The sequence below is a fragment of the Chenopodium quinoa genome, unplaced genomic scaffold, assembly GCF_001683475.1.
Source record: "Chenopodium quinoa cultivar QQ74 unplaced genomic scaffold, ASM168347v1, whole genome shotgun sequence".
NCBI lineage: Eukaryota > Viridiplantae > Streptophyta > Magnoliopsida > Caryophyllales > Amaranthaceae > Chenopodium > Chenopodium quinoa.
This window is the reverse complement of record NW_018744460.1, coordinates 424,577-452,506: the sequence shown is the minus strand read 5'-3', so window position 1 is coordinate 452,506 and position 27,930 is coordinate 424,577. Positions and strand designations below refer to the sequence as shown.

Sequence of the window (27,930 nt, the reverse complement as noted above, 5' to 3'; positions counted from 1 at the left end):
CCCATATATGGTATAACAAAAAAAATAAACGAGTACTCGTATAAAAATAAATGATTAAAATGGAGAGGGTAAATCATATCGAGTGAAGACTTGTAGTTTTGGACATCATGATCCGTATATTCTATAGTCCAAACACAAGCGTGAGAAAAACTGAAAAAGAGAGGTGGCCATCAAACTTTTGGAGGATTTTGGGGGTCCATTTATGAGAGAATTGGCTCCTTTCTTTTCTACCAATTTCAAAGATTCTCTTCATTTGGAGATTTGGAGGGAAGCATACCACACTGGATTTTATTCTCTTGCCTTTTGCATGGTTTTATGCCTTCGTCTCTACAAGTTCTTTATATTTTGACAATGATTGTCTTATAAAAAGAGACGGAAAGTATATACTCCATACTATCTTAGCTTTGTTATGAAGTATTAATGTATTATGGTAGAGTAACATGCTGGTCCTTAATGTAAAATTTCAAAATGTAAACTTTTAATTAATCTTACTTATATTTTATTGATCGATAAATATAGACTAGTATACATTAATAGTCAAAGTTGTACATGAGTCAAAAGACTCAAAACGTGGTGATTAAATTGGGGGAAGCATGCATATACTTCATAATGCACTTGAAACTTTGGATGAAAAGAAAAAATTTAGAGATAAAAAAAATGGTCACAGTACACTTTCATATAACATAAAATAATCAATCAATACATCGATCATACACTAACAAGAACACAATGTGCAATATGCAAAAGTGATCTAGGCCATGCTACTAATTAAATGAAATTACATTATGCTACATGCGTGAGGATTATCATCACTGAAAATGGAAGCCACAGCCTCATCGGATGCCACGGCCACAGAGTACACAGACGGAGTATGGAAGAATGCGTGGACACTTGGGGCGGCGCCATTAGAAGTGTCATAGTAATGGTTGGTAATGTAGGAAGGGTACTTGTAAAATGAAGCATAGTGAGAATGTGAAGGAAAAGGCCATGGTTCAGCTGCTTTGCCTGCCCTTTTAATAGCCTTGATTACTTTCCTTTCTTCTAGTCTATACCCTTTTACCGTTACCTTTTGTGTGTCCATTTCCACTTCTATATCCTCAACTCCTGCAATTATAGAGAGTACTTTGTTATTGGACTGCCTTTAAACACATACAAGACTAAATAGTTGGGCTTACGGCTGTGAATTGGGCCAGTTTAGAATACAATATATGGGCCTTGAGCACACGGGCCAGCAAGATGGGCTTAGTGGACTTGTGATTTTAAATCTAAAGCATAGGCACAATAGTAGGGTATAACTGTATAAGTGTAACATGATCAATATGACACAATCTCTCATAACCACTGTCCACTGCATGTCTTCATGAGTGTGTAATAGTTACCGCACTATTATGAGTACATGCGTAACCAATCAATGACAATATGACTTGTCAGCTTTTTCATATCCAAGATGAACAGAAAATTATTGATTATAGATTTATGGGCAATAGTAAGACTCCACTCATGATCAATAGTAAAACTCTTACCTTAGGTCCTAGAGGTTTGGAATTCGAATTCTACTAAGTTAGGGTATTTGGGATTAGGGGTAGGGATTCCCTTACCCCCCTTCTACTCCCAAGTATTTGGCCCGTAAATATTGAATCAAAAAAAACCGTGAGGGTTGAGATCTGGTCACCTTTAAAAAAGAAAGATTTATAGGCAATAGAAAAGATAGAAAATGTGCCCTAGAAAAACCCATATGAAGTGAGATGTTTGGGATTGAATCTCGTCTATATCATAATTCGTGTGGGTTTTTTATCTACACAAAGTCACAAAATACACCCAATACATCTTCCGTGCTTTTCATTATTTGCCATCTATAATTCTAACAAGTGATACATTATACACTTGGTTATTAATTACTTCATATTTAATTAGCATGGCATTATTGCAACATACACACACATTGACATGATATGCAACATACACACACATTGAATTATGATCTTGCTTTCTCATTTTGAAAAAAATAAGTCTCAAAAGAGTTGAAAGTTATGACTTAGCTAGATAGACTTTGTAAACTCAATGATTTGACATGGTCCATGAACCATGGATAATTACCACTATATTAATTTATAATCCATACTTTTTTTTTATTATCATAATTATGTTGGTACCCCTTTTATTTTTAAAATTTCCGAATACACGGAAAAATAAAAGCAAGAAAATGAAAAAAGAAATTGCCAGTTAACAACAGAATGCTGGTCACCTAATTACAGCTTTTCTCTTCAACTGTCATGCATTTCCATTTGTTACGTTGCGAGAGGGGGGGCCATCAGCCCAACACATTTCCATTTGGTCTTGGTCAAACTTTCTTTCCGGCGCCAAAAAAATTATGACCATTTATTAGTGCACATTCATATAAATAATTTCAGTTTTTATAATGTAATTAAGTTTATGAATCATTACTATAATTTGAATATATTAATCAAAGATATATCCTAGCTATAGAATGAAGAAATAGTAACACCACATCGAAGATGATACTTAATTACATACTCCCTCGATCCTAAAATAATATTTAAGACTAATTTGCTCTGTGATAAATTAATCAGATATAATGATATTTCGTATTTTTTTCAGTATTAATTTTAAAATACATGCAAATGTGAGTATGTGACCACATTGTGAATAGAGTCTCTAAGCACATAATATTTGGGAAAACAAAACTCAGGGCTAATATTAATTACTTGATTAATTAAAAAAGTTGGATACTTACTCAAACATAATTATGATCTAATTCTAGAAATATAAGGGTGACAAACAAAAAAAAAAGGAGGCCATCATGTAGTCTGGATTCAGGAAGAAGGGAAATGTATGTGCAAATGGCAATAATGGCCCCTACTATAATGACCTGTTTTTAGTGCTCCAATTTACGTTTCATACCAAGTACAGTACAAGACAAAGATCTCACAAATTTATACGCGTAATAGAAATTACAATTATAATTAAATCTTTGTATTGAAATTCACGAAAAAACAAAATGGAGTACCTTTGAGCTTGTAAAGAGCCTTCTTTAATTTAGATGCACATCCTTCACAATCAAGGTTTGGCACTAAAACTTCCACCATCTGCTCACCAAAACAACAATGTTAGAAATATGAGAAGACAATTATGTAATAACTAACCATTTTTAATATTCATGAGTTGCATGTTTAATTTATGTCACAAGTAAAAAATTTGATTAATGTATAAAGGTGGACACTACACACTAGCAAGAGAACAAAATGAAGAGATTTGGACCACGCTAAAAAAGCTGAGCTTAGTTTATTTTCTTGGAACAAGCAAATACAAAATTGTGTCACGTCCTCATTAGCTACATAATTACGGATTAATTAGTTAGTTAAAGTCTTTTAGATGATATTTGACTATCAATGACTTAAAATCAAATCTCGTCTATATGATTATACTCTGCAACTATCTCTAAATCACAAAAAAAAAAAAAAAAAAAAAAAAAAAAAAACTAATTTGGGATTATTCTCCAAATCAATGACGTTTGAAATACATGGAATTTAAGCTCATGCATGATGCATAAATGAAAGAGCTTGCAAACTAGAGCATGCAAAAACTAAAATGAGAGAGACAGAAACAAACTTACAGACATCCTTAAATTATAATGTGAGTAAGAGAGACAAAAGCTAAGAACACCAAATAAAAACCTTGTTAATTAGTTGCTTAATTAATTCAACAATATGAAGAGAGATTAATAAGAGAATTAAGAGAGAGAAAGAGTTGAAGAAAGAAGCAAAAAGAGTAGCTATTTTATAGAGAGAAATAGGCCAGTATTTATGGAGGTAGTATGGTAGTTGGGGTTAGACAATAATATGAAGTTATTACAAGTTCACTAGCTAGAGTCTAGCTGACTAGCTGTACTTTCTTAGTATGAGAGAATTAATAATATTGGGTTTTGAAATTTGGAAAAAGAGATATCAAAATATTTCAAGGCACGCGTGTTTTCAAAATCCGTGAGAGTATCTCTTTTGGGGGTTCCATTTTTAGAGTATTATCATATCAAATGATCGAGTGTAGATGTATATTCAAGTCAAGGAACTCAAAGCCTCAAAGGTGCAAACTGCAAAGTGCTAACCCTTTTGATAAAACCTTTTGTCTATTCATGTCTATGTATCACCATTCTATATGTTGCAATGGTGGTGAACATTGTTGAGTGTAGAACTAAAGGCCTAAAGTACATCCTTAGCTTTATTAAGCCCATGTGTTTTTACAGAGTAGCACTTTTACTCTCTAGAAAATTACGAGGTAATTAAGGATCATTACATTGTAATAATGTTACTCGTATGTATTGTTAATGTAGAATAATTTAGAGTGTCTTTTATTTTGTTGTCGTGAATGGACTCGTGAATATCCATTTTTTATCAATAGTTAATATTACAAATATAAAATCCTTAGTATTTAAAATAATTATTGAAGTTAATTTTTTCATGCTTGCATGTACTCTGTATGGAAAAAAAAAAAAGACGATATCAATTGTATTAAGTGATAGAGTCACACGTTAGTTACCAAGATAATTATCCTATGCTTAGCAAGATAGTTATCTTATCACTTATTTATAGGATTGTATTATTATCTTCTTTGTAGCTTTATGTTTATCTTCTTGTAGCTGTACGTAGAGCTTCTTGTATATAATATAGGCTGTATACTCATCTTTGTTAATTAATCAAGAATATACAATTCCTTCATGGTATCAAAGCAGGTTGATCAAACCTCCTAATTTATTTTTTTTTTAACGCATCTTTCCCTTCACTCCTTTCCCATGGCTTCCAACTCCATTATTCCCAATGATGCCCAACCATCGCACCCACTCATCATTGTCAACCTAACCAATGTAATCAAACTCACCAACCTCAACTACTTATCATGGAAACTCCAGCTTGAATCCATTCTTGTTGGCCACGGCCTTTCGCATTTCATTGATGGTTCTCACCCTGCACCGCCACCCACCCTTACCACTGACAATGATACCTCCCCAAACCCGGCCTACACCACTTGGGTTCGTCAAGACAAGCTCCTTTTTGGTGCATTCCTAGGTACTCTAGAATCGAATATTTCTCCGTTAGTTTCTCGAGCCACAACTACCAAAGAGGCTTGGGACATTCTAGCCCACACCTTTGCACGTCACACTCGTGGTCATGCTAAACTTCTCAAAGCCAATCTTAGGTCCATTACAAAAGGCACCCAAAGTATCACAGAATACATGAATGCTATCCGTGTTTGCGCTGACCAACTAGTAGTTTTAGGGGACCCTTGCAAACCGGATGATCTTATTGAACGAGTTCTTGAAGGAATTCAAGACTCGGCTTACCAATCTGTCATTGACGCCACTAACAACCGTGACACCTTGATCTCCTTTGATGAGCTCCATGAAAAACTCCTCATCAAAGAAGTTAGTCTCCGAAATACTCCTGTTTCATCCCCACTTCCTGCCTCTGCTCATGCTACTTCCACTCGTAGCACTCCCCCTCCAGCCCATCCTCATGATTCATCTCGCAAGCCACCCTACCATAATCACGCTACCTATCACTCTAAGAAACCAGTCGGTGATAAACCTTCTAGCACTGGCTACAAAGGTCGCTGCCAATGGTGCCACACTCATGGGCACTCGTTATATAGATGCCCCACTTTTCACTAACGCTTCCCCTCCGCAAAACCCACGCTGCCACCCCAGAACCGTGGCTCAACTTCTCCTCAGGCGCATGTCGCCACTGCTGCTCCATCAAACTCCTCTCCCTCGTGGCTTTTAGACACGGGTGCTTCCCACCACGTCACACAAGACCTATCCACACTGTCCCTTCATCACCCATATGATGGCACAGAAGAAATAGTTATAGGTAACGGTCTTGGTGTTCCTATCACTCACACTGGGTCTCTTTTCTTACCTGTTTCTTCATCAAAGTCTATTATGTTATCTAACATCTTATGTGCTCCTTCTATGTCTCGCAATATTATTTCTATATCTCAATTGTGTTCTGACAATAATCTTACTATTGAATTCTCATCTGATTTCTTCGTTTTGAAGGATCGACTTACGGGGGCACAACTCCTGAAGGGGCCAGTTAATCATGGGGTTTACGAATGGCCCTCTTCCTCAAATATTTCAGCTTACTCTACCCTTAAAGCACCGGCAATAAATTGGCATCATAGGCTAGGCCATCCTTCGTCATCAATTTTCAAGCATCTTGTTTCTGATTTTAATCTACATGTCTCTAGCACTTTAAATTTCAGTTGTAATGCTTGTCAATGCAATAAAAGTCATAAACTTTCCTTTGCTCATTCTACCTTACTTTCCAACGCCCCCTCTTGATATTATTTATACGATTTATGGACCTCTCCGGTTCACTCTCTTGATGGTTTCAAATACTATGTTATATTTGTAGATCATTTCACTAAGTACATTTGGTTCTATCCTCTCAAAAACAAATCCGATACCAAACATGTTTTTATTCGCTTTAAGGCTCTAGTTGAAAATTTTTTCTCTAAAACAATCAGAATTCTATACTCGGACAATGGTGGGGAATATGAAGCCCTAGCATCTTTCCTAACTATCGATGGCGTCTCTCATCTCACTTCCCCTCCTCATACTCCTGAACACAACGGCTTTGCCGAACGACGACATCGTCATATTGTTGAAACAGGCTTATCTCTTCTAACCCACTCTCATCTCCCTCTCTCCTACTGGTCTTATGCCCTCTCCACTGCCACTTATCTGATAAATAGGCTCCCCACACCCACTCTGTCTATGAAATCTCCATATCACTGTCTGTTTGGCTCAATTCCTAATTACCTAAAATTACGTTCCTTCGGTTGTCTATGCTACCCGTGGCTAAAACCGTACACCTCTCACAAATTAGAGCCAAAATCCAAACCTTGTATCTTCATAGGCTATTCTAAAACACAAAGCGCGTATCATTGCCTAGACCCCATTTCTAACCGTGTCTACACCTCTCGTCATGTGCGTTTTGTTGAAGATGAATTTCCAATCTCCAAGCTCACTAGCAATGCTTCTTCCACCCCTATTCCTAGCCCAAGCACATGGTGTCAAATCTCCCTGCCCATACTACAAAACCCAATACATCAACCTGTCACCGAAGTTGCTGACTCCACGCCCTCTACCCAGCCCCACATGTCTAGCCCAAGCCCCTCACCACACAGCCCAACTCCGCATTCCTCCTCTATCTCAACCCCACCAGCGCACTCTTCCCCAGCCTCTTCCATGCACTCTGCCCAGCCCAATATACCTAGCGCCGAACCCACCCTCCCCACCACCTATAGTTTTACTACGACTGCTTAAACTCTTCTTTGTATTTTATGTACTTCATTTTATGAACGTTGCGTCATTGTTTTCACACTCTTCGTATTCTCAGAACAGCAAAGTGTTAGCTGGTTCCTGGTTTCTTTTCTTTTTGATTAAATTATACGGAGTGTAATATGGCTTTCTAATTCCATGCATTGTAGTTTGGGACAACCTGGATTGATGTCTAGATGCTTGAATTTTGCCTCACTCGTTTACTTGTTGACTAAGTTTTATATTCCCCTCTAATCTGCTTAATATATCTCTCATTTTGTTATATATAAATTTGATTAATTTCATAGAATTTAGGAGTCTCGTACCAATGTGTGTCCTGGCATATGCCTTAATGTCCATATGTACGAGTAAATAAATAAAAATAAAAAAGGTTTGTCATTCCTCTGTAAAAGTCTCAACAATATCCCAGTGATTTTAAAAGTAATTTTTTTTATCTAACGGTCATTTTTAAGTAAATCAACCGTCTACATTTATAAAGATATGGAGTACATAGCTATCAAATAAAGTAGTTTATCTTTCAATTCCTTGGCTAGTATTCTAGTAATACCAACAACAACAACAATAAAGCCTTAGTACAAAATAATTTGGGGTCGGCTAACATGCATGAATTGTCATAAGTTTTCGTACGATATAATATAAAGTAATGGACATAACTAAATTTCTTTCAAAAAAAAAAAGATAATAAAAAACGAAGCAAGCTAACTAAATTTAAAAAATGACATTGTGACAGGAGTAACACGGAGTAATCATATTGATAATGTAATTAAATTAGCAGCATAACGTAAATCAAGCTTTTCACTAGCCACGGAGCTTGGATACGGTTTCCCAATCGGAGATCCAGGCCGCTGGTGGAACTCCCAGGGAATGGCGCCTTTGCTCAAATTGGGTCAGACCTTGATGCTGCGACTCAGGCTGTCTTCCCATGCCTTTCGGAAGTTCTTTTTCCGTCAGTCTTTGTTGTTCTTTTGACGATGAAGCACTCCAGTACAACAGGGCTCCTATGCTGAGAGCATTTCAGGGTATAGGTCTAACCACCTCAATACGTAGACATACATAATCCTTGATGCATAGATGGTAAAATTTGCAAATGATTAGTGTCGAAAAAAACTGTTACTGATGTCATTTAAATAAGTGGAAAGTAATGATGAAGTCAAATCCACGCTTAATGTTGATGGGATTCATCCTACAAAATGAACGTTTGTTTGGTTGACTCTTTCATAGTCATACAAACAGCATACTTGTAGGACGATATGGATGAAGCTAGTACATACGTACTATGTACAGTAATTTATTTTTGTAACAACTAACAAGTCAAGTGTGCATTTCAGAACATAAAAGACAGGAGGATGATGCACAGTGTTGTTGTAGGAGTTCTCCGTGCTCGTGGCCTTGTGCCACTTTCTCAAAAAGTTGAAGAGTTCAGACTTCAATAAATATATATATATATATATATATATATATATATATATATATATATATATATATATATATATATATATATATATATATATATATATATATATATATATATATATATATATATATATATATATATATATATATATATATATATATACTTGCTTCGTTTGCTAAGTTCACAGAGTAGAAGTATAATTTCTACGTGTGTTCGAAATTTGGTACAGAATATTCGGGATAATATTACCAAGACGACTTTTTGTTGTTATGCTTGTTAGGTTAAAAAGACACATTTATTCTTAAAAAACGTAAATATTTTATTATAATGATATAAAAATATAAACATATAATTTTTTATATTTTTTTTATAAGTTAGCTAGGAAATAATTTACCATGTAATAGCTTCATAGTAATGAAGATTTATCCATAAAGTTTCCATTTATCCTAATAAGGTACTAATAGCGGTTTCAATGTTTCTAAGGAACATCACCACTGTCACACTATGTAGACAAAGTGATTAGCATACGTAAAAATTTCCTCAGTATAACAAGGATTTTATATGGTGAACAATTGTCATTAAACCCTAATAATTCAAAATTTATGAAGTCAATGGCCTTGTTTGGTAAATGACTTTTGCTTGGCTTTTTGGTTAGCTTTTGGCTTTTTGGCTTTTTAACTTGGTCAAACAGCCAAAAAAAGTATTTGGTAAATGGTTTTTTTGTTGGTTAAAAAGCTGGCTTTTTTGCCAAAAATAAAAACCTAGTCTTACTAGCTTTTAGGTATTGGCTTTTGGCTTTTTACCAAATAATTAATAATTAATAATTTTTAATTAGTAATTAATCATTAGAAATTAGTAATTAAAAATTTGTAATTAGTAATTGATAATTAGTAATTAGTAATTGATAGTTAGTAACTGATAATTAGTAATTAGTATTGATAGTCAGTAACTGATAATTAGTAATTAGTAATTGATAATTAATAATTAATAATTTTTAATTAATAATTAATAATTAATAATAAGTAATTGATAATTAATAATTAATACTTAGTCAATAATTAATAATTTATAAATATTAATTAATAATTAATAATGAATAATTAATAATTAATAATAAATAGTAACTAATAATTATTAATAATTTATATTTATTATTTAATATATAATTATAATAATTAATAAAAAGTAATTAATTATCAATTATAATAATTAATAAAAAGTAATTAATCATCAATTATTAATAATTTATATTTATTAATTAATATATAATTATAATATTGAATAATTAATAATAAATATTAATTAATAATTATAGTAATTAACTATTAATAATTAATAATAATTAATTATTAATTATTAATTATTAATAACTAATCATTAATAATTAATAACTATTTATTGATTATTATTAATTATTAATAGTTAATTACTATAATTAATAATTAATTATTAATAAATATTCATTAATAATTAATAAATAATTATTAATTATTAATAACGAATCAATGATAATTAATAACTATTTATTTTTTTGTTAGTAATAATTCATATATTAATAAAATAAATAATTAGTAAATTACTTAATAATTGTTATTTATTAATAAGCAGTAATTATTATTATTATTATTATTATTATTGTTATTATTATTATTATTTGCAATATGTATTATAAAATTAATAAAATATATCAATGCCCTTAAAGGTTTATAAAACAATCAACAGCTAACTTTATCAAATATATTTATTGACAATCAACAGTCAGACAACCAACATAATAAACCAATACAAACATCTGATTAAACCAGCTAAGAGAAACAATCAGTAGCTAAAAGCCAACATCTAATTGCTAAACAAGGCCAATATCCATGTAATCCAAGCTAGCCTTATCTAAAACCAACAAATAAACAATTGAAGTCAAGTACTTTACCTTATAAAGAGTAAAAACTCTTTAATTTACCTAAGACGTATAAAGTATACCAATTATGCAATTATGGACTCGATTCCTTTCATAATATACTATAATACTAGTAAATTAATATTCAATTTTTCTATAATAAGAAAACATTCCAATTATTTATGAAACCTTACTTAGCAGTTAGCATAATACTCGTATTTTTTTGCATGTATAAACATAAACGTCTAGATTAATTCCTTATTTTCATTTTAACGTTAGGTTCTCACACGATCTCAATTATATATACTTTTATAATTTTCTTTTTTGATAAAATGCAAGGATAAATTGAAATATACAAAGTACTTCTTTTTTTTTTGGACACAAAAGTACTTTATACGGAGTAAAAGGTATGGAATACCAATATACGGTGTATATACTTGTATATTTTTTATTCCGTATCTCTCTATCGCTGTTTTAATGAAGGGTAAGATTGTATTTCATTAAAGCCTAAGATAAGTTAGATTAATCGACCCGGAAAATTGGCCCGCGGCCCGGCCAAGAATAATCAGCCCGACAATAACTTGTTATTCATCGCCCACGTTTTTATACATAAAGCCCACATTTTCTAAAATTTATGACATTCTTACCCTTCTTTTAATTTTTACCGAAAACGAAATTTTCACTCACCAAAAATGTGGAGCAGCATTGGATCCCCGAGGGACACCGAAGAGCCGTCATCGTCGGCTAGATGCACCAGAGAGCCGCCGACGCCGCCGAAAAATGAGGTACGAAGCCGTTTAAAATCACGAAGTGGCGGCTGGCGTCCTGCCGGAAGCCACTACCTTGGGTGGGGCGCCTGGCCAGGACGCCGCCACCATGGCGGTGGCGCCTGGCAGGGAAGCCAGTGCCATGGTTATGGCGCTTGGCCAGGCGCCACGGTGGCAGCGTTCTGGCCAGGCGCCACTGCCACGTTATAATAAAAAAAAAATTGTTTTTTTTTTTAATTTAATATAAACTTTTGTTAATGTTTTTTATTTTTGTATTTTTTTTTTGTTTTTTTTTTTTGTTTTTTTTAATTTAATTTAAACTTTTGTTTATGTTTTTGATTTTTGTGTTTTTTTTAATTTTTTTTAATTTAATTTAAATTTTTGTTTATGTTTTTGATTTTTGTGTTTTTTTTTTTGTTTTTTTTTTTGGTTTTTTTTTTTAATTTTGATAAATTTGGAATTAAATGTGGTTAATAATTTATTTTAAAAAAAAATAATATTTAATTTGAAATTATGTTTGAAAAATGTGTGAATAATTTAAAAAAAAAAACAAAAATATGGTTTAATTTGACATTTTGTTTTAATATGTGTTAATTATTTCTAAACATAAACAAATTTATGTTTTAATTTGTATGTGTGTGAATACTTTTTGTTTATGTTTTTCATTTCTTTGTTTGTTGTTTATATTTTATTGTTTTTGGTTATATTTTTTGCCCTTTATATATTGTTTTGTTTATGTATATTTTTTTTTTTTCAAATTTGTTAATTTTTTTTATGTTTATATTTTTTTTTTTCCGTTATTAGTATATTCTTTTATTTATTTATTTTGTATTTACTTTTTCAAGTTCATATTGCACGTTTTAATAAACAAATGTATGTTTTAATTTGTATGTGTGTGAATACTTTTATATATAATTACGTGTTAGTTTTGTGTTAATTATGTGTAAATTTAGACGTTAAATGTATTATGCGTTAAGAGTGGAAATGATATTTAGAAATTTAAAGTTTAGAAATTACTTTTGTAATAATTTTGTGTCAAATGTATTAATTTAATCTAATCTTATGTGATTATATTTATATTTTATTGTTGCAGGATTATGGTGGAGACGGAAATGATTATAGTGGGATTTTTGTACACGATGGTTTGTTCGAAGATGCTCAACAAGCGATTGATTGGGCGAAACAGGTTGCAATTAGATCAGGTTTTTGTTTAGTAATAGCAAGTCATAAATCTCAACGGGATGGTAGAATGGATCGCATTTTGAGATGCGACTGTTATCGCAAAAGGAGGAACGAGATTTCAGTCAAGCGATTCGGTTTGATACAAAGCGGAAAGGTTGTGGGTGTCAGTTCAGAGTAAAGGTTCGACAATAGCAAAGGCGTGACGGTTGGGAAGTGAAGGGTTACGGTAAATGGGGGTATCACAACCATGAGATGATATATATGAAGTGGGTCATCGACAGTTAAGCGACCTAAGTCCTGCTGCGAAACTAGTTGTAAGAGAAATGAGTGATGCTCAAGTGAAACTTGCTAAAATATTAGCATCTGTGTTGTAGAAATTTCCTGAAGACCAGCCAAACCGAAGACACATCTACAACGTCAGACAGAAATTGAGGTTTGAACGGTCAGAGGGAAGGAACCCTATACAACAGCTTCTACACCAGGCACAAGCACGTGGTTACCTGTACTGGTTTGAATATGATGAAGACACATCGGAGGTGACTCATTTGTTCCTTGTGCATCCTGATTGTGCTGATATGATTTCGTCTTGGCCATCTGTGATTCTGATTGATTCAACGTACAAGACAAACAAGTACAAGTTCCCACTGGTTGAGATGGTTGGGATGACTCCAACGAACCAGAACTTTTTGATTGGTTATGCAGTCATGAAGGATGAGACGGCTGCGAGTTACCGTTGGGTGTTGGAGAAGTTGAGAAATTACATCGGCCCAAATGTTCAGCCATCGGCCATCGTCAGCGATTGTGAGGGAGGTCTCTTTGCCCCTATAGCGGAGCTGTTTCCGGAGTCGAGCCATTTACTGTGCACATGGCACATCAACAACTGCGTGAAAGTCAAAGCCTACAACCTTTTCAACGAGAACTTAGATTCAGCAGAGAGATTGGTAAATGGTAAATGGCGGAAGATCCTGCAAGCTACCACGGAGGCAGAGTACGACCGAGCCTTGGATAACTTCAAGGATGCGTACCAATGGTGCCCGACAATCGTAGACTATGTTATGCAGCAGTGGGTGCCTCAGAGGAAAAGTTTGTCAAATGTTGGACAAACCAAGTTCTTCATTTTGGAAACACTACCACATGTAAAGTTGAGAGCGCTCATAGAGCTCTGAAGGACTGGATTGATTCTTCCACCTCTGCTCTGGATACACTTTTCGAGAGAATAAACAAGGCTATTGATACTCAGAAAAACGGCATCAAGAACTCTCTCGAGGACTCCAGACGGCGACATGGCATGATGTATAACCATTTCATATTTAAGATTCTCCATGGTCGTGTGTCACACTACTGCTTGGGGTTGATTCTGAGCGAGCACAACAGGATAATGGAGTTGGGTGATGAAGTGGCTATTCGGTGCGGATGTGCTATATCGGTGACTCATGGACTACCTTGTGCGTGCACCATTCACCGCGTAATTACGCAAGATAGGGCGTCGTTACATGTTGATCAGGTTCATCCATTTTGGCGGACGCTCGTTATCGGAGAGCATGTTGTTCCACAAACGGTCCACCGTGAACAGGAGGAGTTGGAGCAGTTTCGTTCGATGTTTGACCAAGTGTCCTCCAGCCACCCTTCAATCATTCGTAGTGCTACCCACGTACTTCATGACATGTTCAACTCGTCGTGTTGGATCATGAGGAACCTGAAGGGGTCAAGCGACCAAGGGGTTGACAACCACGGCGGAACAGGAGTGCGTTTGAATACATTCGTGGTCGTGGTCATGGCCGTGGTCGTACATCGTCATCAAGTGGTAGCCAATCTTCTTCGTCGGTGAATATGCCCGGCACCGGTACGGTACTTTAGTTTAATTTACTTTTTAGAGTGTTTGTTTAGTTTTCTGCTGACTTGATAACTGTGTTTATTGATGTGTATAACAGGTAAAATGGACATTGAACATTTTCCATATAAGGACAGGATCCCTAACATCATGATGCCATTCTTGGACGGGTGGAATGATGTGGTTGCAGATGGTAACTGCGGTTTTCGGGTTGTGGCTGATGTGTTTCAGATTGGTGAAGACAACTACGGTTTAGTGCGTTAGTTGATGTGCAGTGAAATCGCCTCAAACCGAGCTGTTTATCGCCATGTGTACGGACAGGACTTGGATAGGTCTCTGCAGCATATCCGGCGGAGAGGAGTGTTGATAATTTAGAGTGTCGGAGGAGCGCTCGCGCTTCTGAATCGCGCTCGCGCCAGCTAGGCGCGACCCGCGACAAAACCGCACATAAACCGCGATGAGTTTCTGGAAAAGTTTGGAGGCACGCCCACGCCTCCGGTTGGCGCGCCCGCGCCATGGCATGGCGCGACCCGCGCCTAAACCGCGCTAACTTCCTGGAAATTCAATGATTTTAGGCAAAGAAGGAGGCGCGCCTGCTCGAGCTGGTGGCTCGCCCGCGCTGCTGTGGTGGCTCGCCCGCGCTGCTGTGGTGGCGCGCCCGCGCCTCTTCGCACGCGCCCGCGCTTCTTGCCGTTTTGCGGTTTTATACGACGATTGATTCTATTTTTAGAAAAAAGTTGTTTCGAAAGAAATAGACAGAACTTTTCTCTGTTATTCTCCCTAAGTAATTCTCCATTTTCCTCTCAAAAATCTTGCAAACTTTTGTGAGAAATCTTCTTGATTTTAGTCTTCTTTGTGAATTATTCATCATCAATTTGTTTCTTAGTGCAAAGAACAATTGGGCTGACTTTTGTATCTCAAAGAGTATTTCCGGATCAAACCCAAGCACCATTGTGGGGGAAATTAAACTCTTTAGGAATGTATTCATACGCCTAAGTCAGTGTATCAAGGATTGAGACTCAAGTGGTCACCGAATTCTCATGTTCATGTTGGATGTAATAGCTTGGAGTAGAGGCAAGTAAAATATCTTTCACAACTAGTGTTTTCTTTGTGTTTTTCTGTATTACTTTGATAAATTGGTGTTTGGTTGTAATACATTGAATTGTATTTGGATTTTTGTATAATTCATTATCAATTATACATAGTTAGGTTTTGTTCCCACAATTGTTATAGTAGTTCTTGTTTTAGAATTACTTGAAAACCTAACAATCTAAAGAGTTTAATACTTAGCAAGCATGTCTAGAGTGAAAGAATTGACCACAAATTTTGTCAAACTCAAGAAGTTTGACGGTGTGGAGTTTCGAAGATGGAAGAAGAAGATGTACTTTCTTCTTACATCTTTGAAAGTAGCCTATGTTATTAGTACTCCAAGGCCGAGTGAACATGAGAAAGAATCCTTGGAAAATGTTCGGGAAATGTCAAAATGGGACAACGATGACTTTATTTGTCGTGGTCATATTTTGAATGGTATGGAAGATGATCTTTTTGATGTGTATCAAAATGTGGAGTCGGCTAAGGAGCTTTGGGAGTCCTTAGAAGGCAAATATATGGCTGAAGATGCTTCAAGTAAGAAGTTTTTAGTAAGTAATTTTAATAATTTTAAGTTTGTTGATGGTCGGTCCATAATGGACCAATTTCATGAATTACAACGAATCTATGGGAACTTGAAACAACATGGTATTTCTGTGGATGAATTGTTTGTTGTTTCAAGTATAATTGACAAGTTGCCTGCTAGTTGGAAAAGTGTTAAGCATGAGCTTAAACACAAGAAAGAGGACATGTCTTTGTCCGAGTTGGCCACCCATCTTCAAGTTGAAGAATGGATAAGAGTCGTGAAAAGTGCTAAGGATGGGAATCCTAGCTCATCTACCATTAATTTGGTAGAGGAAGGAAAAACTAGTGCTTCCACTAGTGGAAAGAGGAAGAATAATACCTCTTTCAAGGGAAAGTCCAAGAAGCAAGCAAACAATAACAAGTTTGCTTGTTGGGAATGCGGTAAAGTTGGTCACCGCAAGAAGGACTGCTTTTCTTTCAAGAAAAGGATGGAGAAAGCCAAGGAGGACCAAGTTCCGCTGTGTACAACGCAGCCCTATCCACCGTTAACAGCTCCGCTAGTAAGTCTACCTGATCCGCATCTGTGACAACAGATGCTCGGTTTTCCTCTACGGGAATCCCAAGGGATGGCCTCGACGTCATGCAACATGATCGTCATTTCACCGAACGGAAGGTGGAAAGAGTTTGTGTCCGGTTGCCATCGCTCAACGAAAGCCGTGATTAGCGTCGAGTCAATCCTTTCATGCATGGTGGCAGGAAGGTGACTCACTCCAGTGGCCCTCAATCGGCCGACCATCTCGCTCTCCTCCGACCAAGCACCAGCCCAACTACACAAAAAGTTACAAGTCTTTTCCCAGGTTTGGAATTTTAAAATGCCGCTATCCAAAGCCCTCTCCTGGTCCTCCCAGGTACGGGTATCGATGTGTCCTAGAAAGCTAGAAATCACACTCCCGTCTATAGGTCCCCCAGCCACCTCACCCCTCACCACCCAAGAATCATTAACGGTCCTCGACCGTTTTCTGCTAATCGCAGACACAGTGGACGCAGATGATGTGCCAGATCTACTAACAAATCTACCATCTCTACCCTTACGCACATCTACCCTATGCATCTCATACATATCATCAAGCCTCTGACTAAATGGACCGTAATCATCATATGGTCCACTCTGATCGTCCATATCCCCAACCGCATCCTCCTCCTCCTCCTCCTCATCACCATCATCATCATCCTCAGAATAGTGCACCCGTTCTCTACGAGCCGAGGCCGAAATACCACGAGATCTAACGTGTCTGGGCTCCGAGCTCTCCATTGAGTTGATCGTACTTCTCATAATGTCCATACTCTTCCCAGCCCTAGAACGAAAATACGATGCCTAACTCAATTTAAATAACGAGAAATAATAGCAATTGTTATTATTATTATTTATATTAATAATCTATTTTCAAAAGTATCAACAACAAAAATATCAAATAAACAAAAAAAATACTAACAAATTGACATTAAAAAGAAAAGTACACAATATCGAAAAACAAAATTAAACAATTGAAAATACACACACAAAAAAAAAAACAAAACAAAACATACAATATAAACATAAAAAAAAGTAATTAAAAATAAATAAATAAAACAATATACAAATGATGGAAAAAAAATTAAAAACATTACAAAAAATTAACAACCTAATAAATAAAAAAATTAATAACCTAATAAATAAAAAAAAAAATTGACAAAAAAAAAATGAAAAATACCCAAAAAAAAAATACTAACGAATTGACATTAAAAAGAAAAGTACACAATATCGAAAAAAAAATTAAAAGAAGTGAAAATACACACAAAAACAAAATAAAAATAAAAAACATGCAATATAAACATACAAATGATGCAATATAAACATGCAAAAAGTAATTAAAAATAAATAACAAAACATGCAATATAAAACATGCAATATAAACATACAAAAAAATAACAAAACATGCAATATAAACATAGAGTATAAACATAAAAAAAGTAATTAAAATTAAATAAATAAAACAATATACAAATGATGGAAAATAAATTAAAAACATTACAAAAAATTAACAATCTAATAAATAAAAAAACAAAAAAAAATTGACAAAAAAAAAATGAAAAATACCCAAAAAAAAAAAAATTGGAAAAAAAAATTAAAAAAAAAAAAGGAGGGTGGCGCCTGCCCCAGACGCCAGTGCCACGGTGGTGGCGCCTGGGCTAGGCGCCGCCGCCGTGTCAGCCACCTTTTCCGTTTTTTTGTTTTTTTTAAAATAAAAAAAAAAATACCTTTCCACCTCAAAACCCCTTTGCTCCGACCACCGGTGCCGCCACTTCCTTGCCTTGCCGCCTCGACATTTTAAAAAATATTTAAGAGAGAGAAAGTGAGATTACAAAGTTAAGAGAAGATGAGAGTGTGTTTTTGACTAGAGTAGAGAGAAGATAAAGGTGTGTTTTTTAGTTTGAGAGCAAAAGGGTCATTTCACTTTTAATTTGTGGGCTTTATGTGAAGATTTGCGGGCGATGGTTAGTAGTTTACGACAATAAACCCCCAGAAAACCTTCTATTTCCTTCCTTTACAAGAAATTATTTAGACAAACAAGATAAAAAACCGACAATACTCAGCTCATTTTCTTCAGAAAATCGAATTGATCGAAAAAATTGCAGGAATAAAAACCCTAATCGAAGCAGATAAAGATGGTGACTGAAGAATCAGTAATGTTGGTAATAAGAGCATCTAGACCTAATTTCCGAAACAATCACGACAAATTAGCTTTTGCCGTCCACTCTTCGTTTCTTGCGGCTGGTTACGTCCTCACTGCCACCGGCCCCCCCGCTTTCGCCGAGAATTCTCTCTCTTCTTCCTCTTCAAATGGTATTATTCTTATCTATTTTCTTAAATTTTTCTTGGTTTTTTATTGGTTGTTTTTAGGAGGAATTTGGAATTGATTATTGGAATGAAGTTGATGGTTAATATGATTATCTGTATTAATTTGTTTTGATATTTGTGATTGAGCGGTTTTTTCTGTTTTGTTTGAAGTGGGGTAATTTTTCTGGGTTTTAGTGGGTTAGAGGAGGTTGGGATTGGTCATTGGAATTAAGTTCGTTATGATTATACTCTACATTTTTGTATTATATGCTTTAAAGTAATCTTTAAGGGTTTTGGTTGTTCACTGAAGGTTGGGATTGATCATGCTAATGAAATTATGTACGAAATTGTTTTTATTTTTGTGATTAGGAGGTTTATCTTGTACTAGAATGTAACTTTCATGAGCTTTAGCTGCTCGTTGACGGTTGAAATTGATGATGTTGAACAATGGATTCTTCACTTTGTAGCAATTTGAGAGATTTGTGTAGAATAATAAAATAGTTGTATTTTGAATGTTCAGATGAGGTTGGAATTGATCATTGGAATGAAGTGGAAATTGGGTACGCTTTTGTGTATAAAAATCCTAAGAAGGGTAACAAGAAGGTTTTGGTAAAGTGCTTGGTGATTGGTGATAAGTTGATGGTTGATGCTTTAAGTGATGGTGCTTCTGAGCCTGTGCATCTTGGGATAAGGTATACTTTTCTTCTAACTACAAGTTTTGTTCTGTTCATCGGATATATTACTTGAATTGGAGGTCAGTATTGTGCCGCTGTTTCGTTATTGATTATTGATGGATGCTGTGTTTGTGGCAGTGTTGACGATTATGTTACCGAGACTGCAGCAAGTGATTATCCTGCTCAGTATAAGAATTTAGGGAAGCTTGTAAGCAGTTTAGAGTCAAATGTGCTTTCTAAATTGGATGGATCTTCACCAGGAGGTTCTGTGACTGCTCCCTCAAGGTAAGGCCTTTGTCTATTTCATATAGCTGATATCTGATTCTGTGGATTCATGTCCTGAAAATTGCTTCAATAGTTCAATGTCTAAAACTCTTAACCCTTAGTGACTGCCATTTAAACTTTTGAATTTTACTTATGCTAGTCTTGGCATGCAGTGTTGCTCAGATTGTTCATGCTGAGCAAAATACGTTGTACAACTAAGTCTCCTTTGATGTTATACAAAATCCAAAAATAAAAGGTCATATTTAGGATATGTGTTTGGATTTTTTACTCTTAATGTGAGAATCGTTTACCATTCTTGGGATTCTAAATTATTACATAAGTGAAAAATAAAATTTATTTGAAGTCAGAGAAGGGAGCTATGGATTTGCATTTTGTTGCAGATAAGAGGCTGGTTTCCTTATACTGCTTCTTTTGTTACTTTGTAGGTTATCTGCCGATGAGGAAGCAAACAGGTATCCTGATGGATCTACTGGCTCTCAGGACCCACAGACAGGGTAACTATTAAACACTCAAAATTTTTAAATCTCATTTGAGCTAAGTATAAGTAAGGCTTGATGATTTATCTACTGCTGCTAGCATGTTGGTTCAAAGTTTTTGTTGGCATTTTTGTTTATATGTAAGAACTATGCCATATACTGTATGGAAGATTGATACATAAACTTATAATCATTGGTAGCACAATGAACTACATGGTTTGATTGGTTTCAACTTCCAACAAATTTATAATATAGTGTCTAAACTGATAAATGACTAAACATTACTCTGTAATTGTTAAAACTTTACCCTGAAGTTTCATCTAAAGGTCAATGATTTAATGCAGTAATGAAAAGTTTGCTCTGATCAAATGTTTTGTGGACTTGTGACAAATAGTGATAATGGTCTTGAATGTTTTTGTAACATTATAAAGGAAGGTCCATGGTAATTGGTTCTCCTCCCCTAAGTACCCCTTTCTTTTCATAAATGTATTGTACTTCGTATGCATACTGCCACTCGATAGTCGATACCACCTCTAAAATGGTCATGAAAATCTTGAAGATATATAACTTACCCTATAGGCTGTTTCCTTAATTTTCATCTACTCCCCCCCCCCCCTTCTCTCTCTCTCTTAATTTATCTTATACTTTGATTTCTTTTTAGGTTTGTGGTTCCTCCAGTCAGTCCATTTGGGGGTAGTGATCTGTATCCAGGGCCTGGTGCTGGAATGTATCCCTCTAGGTTTGTATCTCCCATTCTTTGACACCATCCTATATACTTGAATACCTCCGTTTTTGCTCCATTAGTAACCTGTGTCTCATTTACACTTTTGCAGGGGTGATTTTGGCAGTGGATCCATGCTCATAGGTTTGTCAGATATGGCCACTCTGTTTATAGCTATTGTGAAAGTTCTGTAGTGATTGACATAATATTGTGTTTGAAGGTCCTGAAGATCCTAGATGGCTTGGCGACAGAGGTGGTTTCCCTGGCATTTCGGGAGGACCGGGAGGACTGTGAGTATAATTATAAAGCCTGATCCATCTTATGCATCTTACCTTTTTTTTTTTTAATTTCAAGATTTTCCCTTGGTCACAATTCACAACTCAATTTTTGTATTTTGGCAGTGGCATTCCACCTGGGGCTCGATATGATCCTTATGGTCCACCAGGAGTCCCTGGTTTTGAGCCTGATCGTTTTGGAAGGTATAGATTTTATCTTTCTCCTTAATATATCTGTGTGATAGTTGATAGAGATATCATCCTTTCTTCCACTCTGGTTCAGAGGTTTGTGTTAAGCATATTTTTGTTGTGTTACTCTATATTTATCTCTTGTTTTGTCATTTTTGTACAGGTTCCCACGAGGACCTAACCCTGGACGCGGTGGTCGCCGAGGAGGGATTCACCCAGATATAGAGCAACCTGGAAGTGGTGGTTTTGATTACATATAATAAAGTTTTCATATTTACAATACTCTTAATAGGAAGTTTGGGGGATGCCGAACAAAATGTGAGTATGTGGATCTAACGATGTTGTAAATACTTCAACTGTTTCACTCCTGTCAGGCTTTTAGTGATCATACTTATTTCCTTCGTATATAGCAAGTATGATGGATTTTCTTGCCACTTTTTTTGGTTTGGCACTTACTTGACAGGATCATAGTGTTCTTTAATCTGGTAAATATGTCACATACCACCATTTCGCTCTCTTGAATTACAGATTATCTGTGTTGAAGGTGGTTTTGATTGCTGTCAGATACCAATCTAGGTGTTGCAGGCAGCCAGGCAGGTATGGTCTAATATGAAGGGGTGCGATTCTCCCATTCTTAACACAGTAACTTTATAATTTATCAGGGGCTTCTGGTAGATCAGAGTGTGATAGATCTATTGGTCTAGCCACTGATAGAAATGCTACCAACACCTTTTGAATTAGCACCACAAGAGTGCATCACTATTAAGTCTACAACTATCCAAAATTTCAAAGTACTACAACGCTGAAGTCTGAATGAAGAAAAATGCCATTTGAGTTTTAAAGCACCGCCTATCAGAAATATTTTATGCTCAAATGTACACTTTTCTCTTTAAGTGAATTATCAGGGTGAGGAAGAGAGATATAAAGGACTAATTGACGAGGAACGAGATAGAGATAATATTCAATAATGATAACATTGTAACTGCTCTAACACGAGTACTCCGTATACTGTAAGTCTGTAATACTGTATAAATTTCGATAAAACAAAAGTGATGCAATATTATATGAAGTAGTTTACTAGACTAGCACTAATAATAGTGGTAAGAACACAAAATAGCGTAATTAAAACCCGAATGAAACTTTAATAATCGAGTGCTTTTGTTCGTATAACCAAAAGTAAGATTGTCAGCCAATAAACAAGGTTTAAATCTTATGGTTGAACCAACTTATCTGTTTGTTTATTGTTTGGCCTCTTTTTAAATACATCCTTGTTTTTTCAATAGGTTAAGTTTAAGTGGTTGATTATATTGCATGCGTAGTAGTATATAGTTTTTGAGCATTTGAGCTGAAGTACGTTTGAGAGAGAGAATACCGATTAACAGAATATGATGAATTGTAATTATGTGAGTAATTCCAGATGTTTACGTCGAGTTAATGAGATGATCTAGCGGCCATTGATACAGTTCCCTGGTACTTCTGCAATCGTTGTTTTCTTCTTTCTTTCGCTTCTTGTTGGTGCTTTCTTCTCTACTCATTATCGTAATTTCTCTGTAAGTCTGTTTTCCTTCTGATGCTCTTTGTTTCCTTCTCCTCTTTCTTATTAATATTAATACTTCATCAGTTTATTCAGTACAAGTTTGATGTAAGAAAAATGATACTCATATACGTGAACTCTAATAGCAAATTGGATGCCAAGTGCCAATTATGAGTAGCTTATTTTCAAATCTCCTTATGCACACACACAAAAAATAGGCTGTGGTCCAAACGAGTTTGTGTGGGAAAAAAAAAAAAAAAAAAAGGTTAACCGAAATTGTTTATTTTGAAAAACTGGCAGAGAAAAGATTATGAGATCTGCTGTGTGCCTGCGTATAGTAGGAAGTGAAGGTCCAAAAAGAACCGTGTGTGGATCATTGTCATTGAGGCTTTATTTTGCTAGTTGGCTCTATGAGCCTACGAGACATAATAGTCCCATAATGTAATGCGCATGAACCAAACAATCTAGTATACCTAGTAAGAGGACTTATTGTCCCCATAAGAAAGAAAGTAAAGACATTCTAAGGAGAGCATATAGAATGAATATACTGTGTTCACAAGAATCACTACATTGTCTTTTTGTCCACATACTTCACATACAGTGTTTGAAATAAGGCTTGGTATGGTACCTTACAGTCAAAACTGTACTGTTGTTAACAAATTCTTTTATCTTGTTTGTGGTTTCAGCCTATAGAAGGGTCCGGGCAGCAAACAGTTTTAACTGTCACTAACAACACAACTACTGAGACTGCCAAAAAGGCTCAGAAAAAAATTGAAATTCCACTTAAATGCTCTAATGATAACAATCATAACATCACACAAGCCTGTCCAGCAGATTACCCTGAAACACTAGAGTTGGATCCTGATGCTCCACCTCCTTCTACACGTCCCGAGTATTTTCGATTGATATACGAAGATCTACGGCTTTGGGAGAAGAATGGTATTACAAGAGAGATGGTGGTAGGAGCTAAACCAACTGCCAATTTTAGATTGGTTATCTCTAATGGAAAGGCTTATGTTGAGAAGAACCATGAGTATTGGCAAAAAGATAGAGATATTTTCACTCTTTGGGGGATTTTACAGTTGTTGAGGCTGTACCCTGGTAGAGTGCCTGATTTAGAGCTCATGTTTGACTGCAATGATTATCCGAGAATTGAAAAAAACCATCATTGGCCCTTCAGTACTGCAGCTCCCCCTCCATTGTTCTGTTATTGTGGAGATGATAAAACATGGGATATCGTTTCCCCTGACTGGTCTTTCTGGGGATGGTAAGGTTATAGTGGTTTCATATATGGTTATGCTGCTATTAACTCCTGGATTTGATGCAAGTTAAAATTATATGTTTGTACATATATAATGTAGGTAGCAAGAAGAGAAGTAGATGTTTCAATTCATCTGTCATATCACCTCACATGTAATTGCTCACTGAAGAATATCTGTTCACAGGCCTGATGTAAATATAAGGCCATGGGAGTTTTTATCGAAGGACCTTAAAGAAGGCAACAAGAGAGTGAAGTTTGCAGACAGAGAACCTTATGCTTACTGGAAAGGAAATCCCAATGTTGCACCACACAGGAGGGACCTTCTTAAGTGTAATGTCTCTGACACGCAGGACTGGAATGCTCGCTTATATAAACAGGTAAAATGCTCTTCATTACTTTGTTATTTCCAACATTATTAGTCTTTCCAGTATTTCAGTATGTGTAGAAATATACCAGTTGATATCTATTCTGCTGCTATGGGCATGATTGGATTGGGGGTAATGTGTCAAGAGGGTGGTGCTAGATAGGATGTGGAAGTCATCCGATCTTCTCCAACCAATCAGAAAGGAAAGTAACAGCCAAAATATATACTGATAGTTGTCCTCCAAAAACAAATGTAGGATTGGGCTAAAGAAAGACAAGAAGGATTTAAGCATTCAGATTTGGCAAGCCAATGCTTAGACAGGTACATGACATGCATGTTTCATGGAGTGATTTCCTAGTTTCTTCAATTGATCTTTGCCTTATTAAAGCTATACCAATATCTGATAGATTCTTACTTGTATGGCTTGGACTAGATATAAGATCTACATTGAAGGATCAGCATGGTCAGTCAGCGAGAATTACATCCTTTCATGTGATTCTGTTACCCTGCTAGTAAAGCCACTTTACTACGATTTCTTCTCTAGAAGTTTGATGCCTATGCAACATTATTGGCCTGTCAGGGGGGATGACAAGTGTAGGTCTATTAAGCTCGCTGTAGAATGGGGGAATAAACACATGGATAAGGTAACAGAGTTTCCTAGTTCTTCTCAGTATTTGAAACATCTTGTTCTTGTTGGTGGAAAGTGTTTAACTCCTGCAAACCAAAGCTATTACATCTGTTGCTGGTAGTCTTGTATACCCAAGTTTTGAAATTTTACATTGGGATGAAGGAAGTGCAACTTTTTGCTGTTCGTAGTTTATAGTGTTTTAAGAGTTGTTACTCTCAAAGTTTTTTCATTAAATTTATTCAAGGTGTTCTTTTTCAGGGTAATCAGTAATGAGGTTCACAACTTCACATTTGGTGATTTGCATTAGTTTTAGTCTAGTAAGCTGTTTAATTGATACAATTTCATAATTTTATCAGGCTGAGGCCATTGTGAATGCGGCCAGTGAATTCATTTTGGAAGATTTGAAGATGGACTATGTATTTGATTAGATGTTACATCTGCTCACAGAATATGCCAAACTCTTAAAATTCAAGCCCAAGATACCGAAAAATGCAGTGGAGCTTTGTTCGGAGACCATGGGGTGCCCTGCAGTGGGTTTACAGAAAAAGTTTATGATGGAATCACTGCTGAAGAGTCCTTCAGATACAGGTCCATGCACCATGCCTCCTCCTTATGACCAGACTGCTCTCCAAGCCCTACTGAGGACTAAAAACAGTGCAGTGAAACAGGTGGAAAGGTGGGAGAAAGATTATTGGGTTAATCAAACTCAGTTGCAATAGGCAGGTCCTATTTTTATGCTCATAAAGTCATGATAAACATACATGTATACTTTTCTGACTACACATATTTAGTTATTTTTCCTTGTAGCAGTTTGTATGAATCTCCTACTTAAGCATTATTGTGTTTGCAGGCCCTGATGATCCTAGATGGTTAAGCGCGGAGGTAGACTGGCTGTTTCCCTGATGCATCTTTAGCTTGTTTACCTTAATATTAAGGTATTTTCTCATGATCATCACAACAATATTTTTATGCTCTGAGTCTTCTGATAGTGGTACTAGTATGCCAGTATGCCATCAGATGCTCGGTTCAATCCTTGTGGTACACCAGTCCTTGTTTTGAGCACGGTCATTTTTTATCTTTATGGTTCACCCTGAATGATTTGTGCTGGTCAGAATGGGATAATATCTGGTGAGGAGAGCTTCATCCAACTGAGGACAAATAGATTGACCCCATTTTGATCAGCTACTAGGCTCCTTAGCCACGTCGCCATGATATATAAGCCCGAGACATAACACTACAATACGCTTGTCCCCGTACGTTCTAGACCATTACGTCTTCCTTCCAAAACCAGTTTCTCCAATAGAAGTCTCATGACTCTCATCTAGCTAGATGGCTAAGTGGTGCAGGACCAAATAAAACTAGCTTAGCCAGTGAATTTAAAACAGGTTGCTTGTCATTTGTATTGTCAATTTGTGATTTATAGGGGCCACTTTGCACGAGGTGTAGTGATGTAAACGTATAATGAACGTAACTTAGGACAATTTGCTGTTGTGGGGCTTGAATATTACGAAGATAAGTCCCTGTTTTTTTTGGGGTGGGTCTATCATTAGAGAAAAAGTACATATAATGATGATAATTGTAGGGTAATCGGTGCTAACTTGCATGCCTTTTGATTTGTCTCCGCCCGTTGGATTAAGAATATTATTGGTTTTCATTATTCTAACTGATTTGATAAGATTTGACTTATTGTGATCGTATTGAATCTTTACTTATTTAATTGTTAATTGTTTTATTTGATTTAAACGTTGTTGCATTTAAAAGAGACCTGGAAGGTTTCTACTCCTTAAATGTCTAATTCATCTCATGATTCTCACATGAAGCTCAACTTTATAATCACTAAAAAACTTTCATACTTATTCATTTGATAGAAGACTATACAGTACATTGATATAGATCCTTGTGCTTGAAATTCCAAATACTTGCAATATCAGATAGATACACATTGTCAAACACCACTGACACTATACATACAAATTAATACAACACTTGCTTATTGTTTTCGTATACTTGCAACACTTTTCTTATTAGCATAAAACCAAAATGATTGAATTGTTTCTATTTCGCTAACACCAATTGAACTGATTCTCTATTGTTTTTCTATCACATAAACAATAAAGATATGCCTAATTACCCCGTATTTATATTTATTGTAACTCAGAATTCTTCCTAAATTCAGAAGTATTTGTAAACTCAAATGTTACAACTTACAAGTATTTATAAATAGAGAGACTTATAAACAACAAGAATGAAAATGAAATATTATCAAACATTCAAAGAAAGGGAAGAATTCCATTATATTGCCAAACCCAACAACCAACTCATATTAAATCCTTTTTTGGCAGCACACAATAGACCAATGTAGTCCAACTAGGCAATTAGCCATAATTGACTAGTTGTACACCATATTATTAACTTCAATCCTAAAAGCTTTCTTCCCCTCACAACAAATAACATTGATTTATTGTTTGACTTAACTCCTTAGAATTTGGGGTTGTGATTGATCGATCGAGTATTCAACTGACCGATCGAATTTAATGCTGCTCTTAAACTAAGAATAAACCCGTTACATGCCACTACATGGCTACA

The 27,930-nt window shown here is 35.6% G+C and overlaps 2 protein-coding genes and 1 pseudogene across 2 annotated transcripts; 2 read left to right on the top strand and 1 right to left on the bottom strand.

The window, feature by feature from the left end:
* Positions 1–491: 491 nt before the first annotated feature.
* On the bottom strand, positions 492–4,016 carry LOC110697404 (heavy metal-associated isoprenylated plant protein 31-like). Its single transcript, XM_021874780.1, has 3 exons — positions 3,635–4,016; positions 3,029–3,107; positions 492–1,104 (listed from the first exon to the last, which is right to left on the bottom strand). Exons 1-3 carry the CDS (start codon positions 3,638–3,640, stop codon positions 779–781), a joined length of 411 nt encoding a protein of 136 aa, XP_021730472.1. The 5' UTR covers positions 3,641–4,016; the 3' UTR covers positions 492–778.
* A 14,625-nt stretch (positions 4,017–18,641) lies between these two features.
* LOC110697059 (probable proteasome inhibitor) lies at positions 18,642–22,047 on the top strand. Its single transcript, XM_021874397.1, has 9 exons — positions 18,642–18,943; positions 19,458–19,629; positions 19,750–19,896; positions 20,322–20,390; positions 21,034–21,111; positions 21,206–21,237; positions 21,314–21,383; positions 21,495–21,572; positions 21,721–22,047. The coding sequence occupies exons 1-9, from the start codon at positions 18,766–18,768 to the stop codon at positions 21,815–21,817; spliced, it is 921 nt and encodes a 306-aa protein (XP_021730089.1). The 5' UTR covers positions 18,642–18,765; the 3' UTR covers positions 21,818–22,047.
* A 964-nt stretch (positions 22,048–23,011) lies between these two features.
* LOC110697060 lies at positions 23,012–27,167 on the top strand (annotated as a pseudogene).
* The last annotated feature ends 763 nt before the right edge of the window (positions 27,168–27,930 follow it).

What these genes read in the sequence shown, in the direction of transcription:
- LOC110697404 (XM_021874780.1), bottom strand. An exon ending in GGCTCTTTACAAGCTCAAAG is followed by an intron (nt 1,105 to 3,028) that starts GTACTCCATTTT and finishes CTATAATTGCAG; the next exon opens with GAGTTGAGGATATAGAAGTG.
- LOC110697059 (XM_021874397.1), top strand. Translation starts at nt 18,766, where the DNA reads ATGGTGACTGAAGAATCAGTAATGTTGGTAATAAGAGCATCTAGACCT. An exon ending in TCTGTGACTGCTCCCTCAAG is followed by an intron (nt 19,897 to 20,321) that starts GTAAGGCCTTTG and finishes GTTACTTTGTAG; the next exon opens with GTTATCTGCCGATGAGGAAG. An exon ending in CAGTGGATCCATGCTCATAG is followed by an intron (nt 21,238 to 21,313) that starts GTTTGTCAGATA and finishes TTGTGTTTGAAG; the next exon opens with GTCCTGAAGATCCTAGATGG.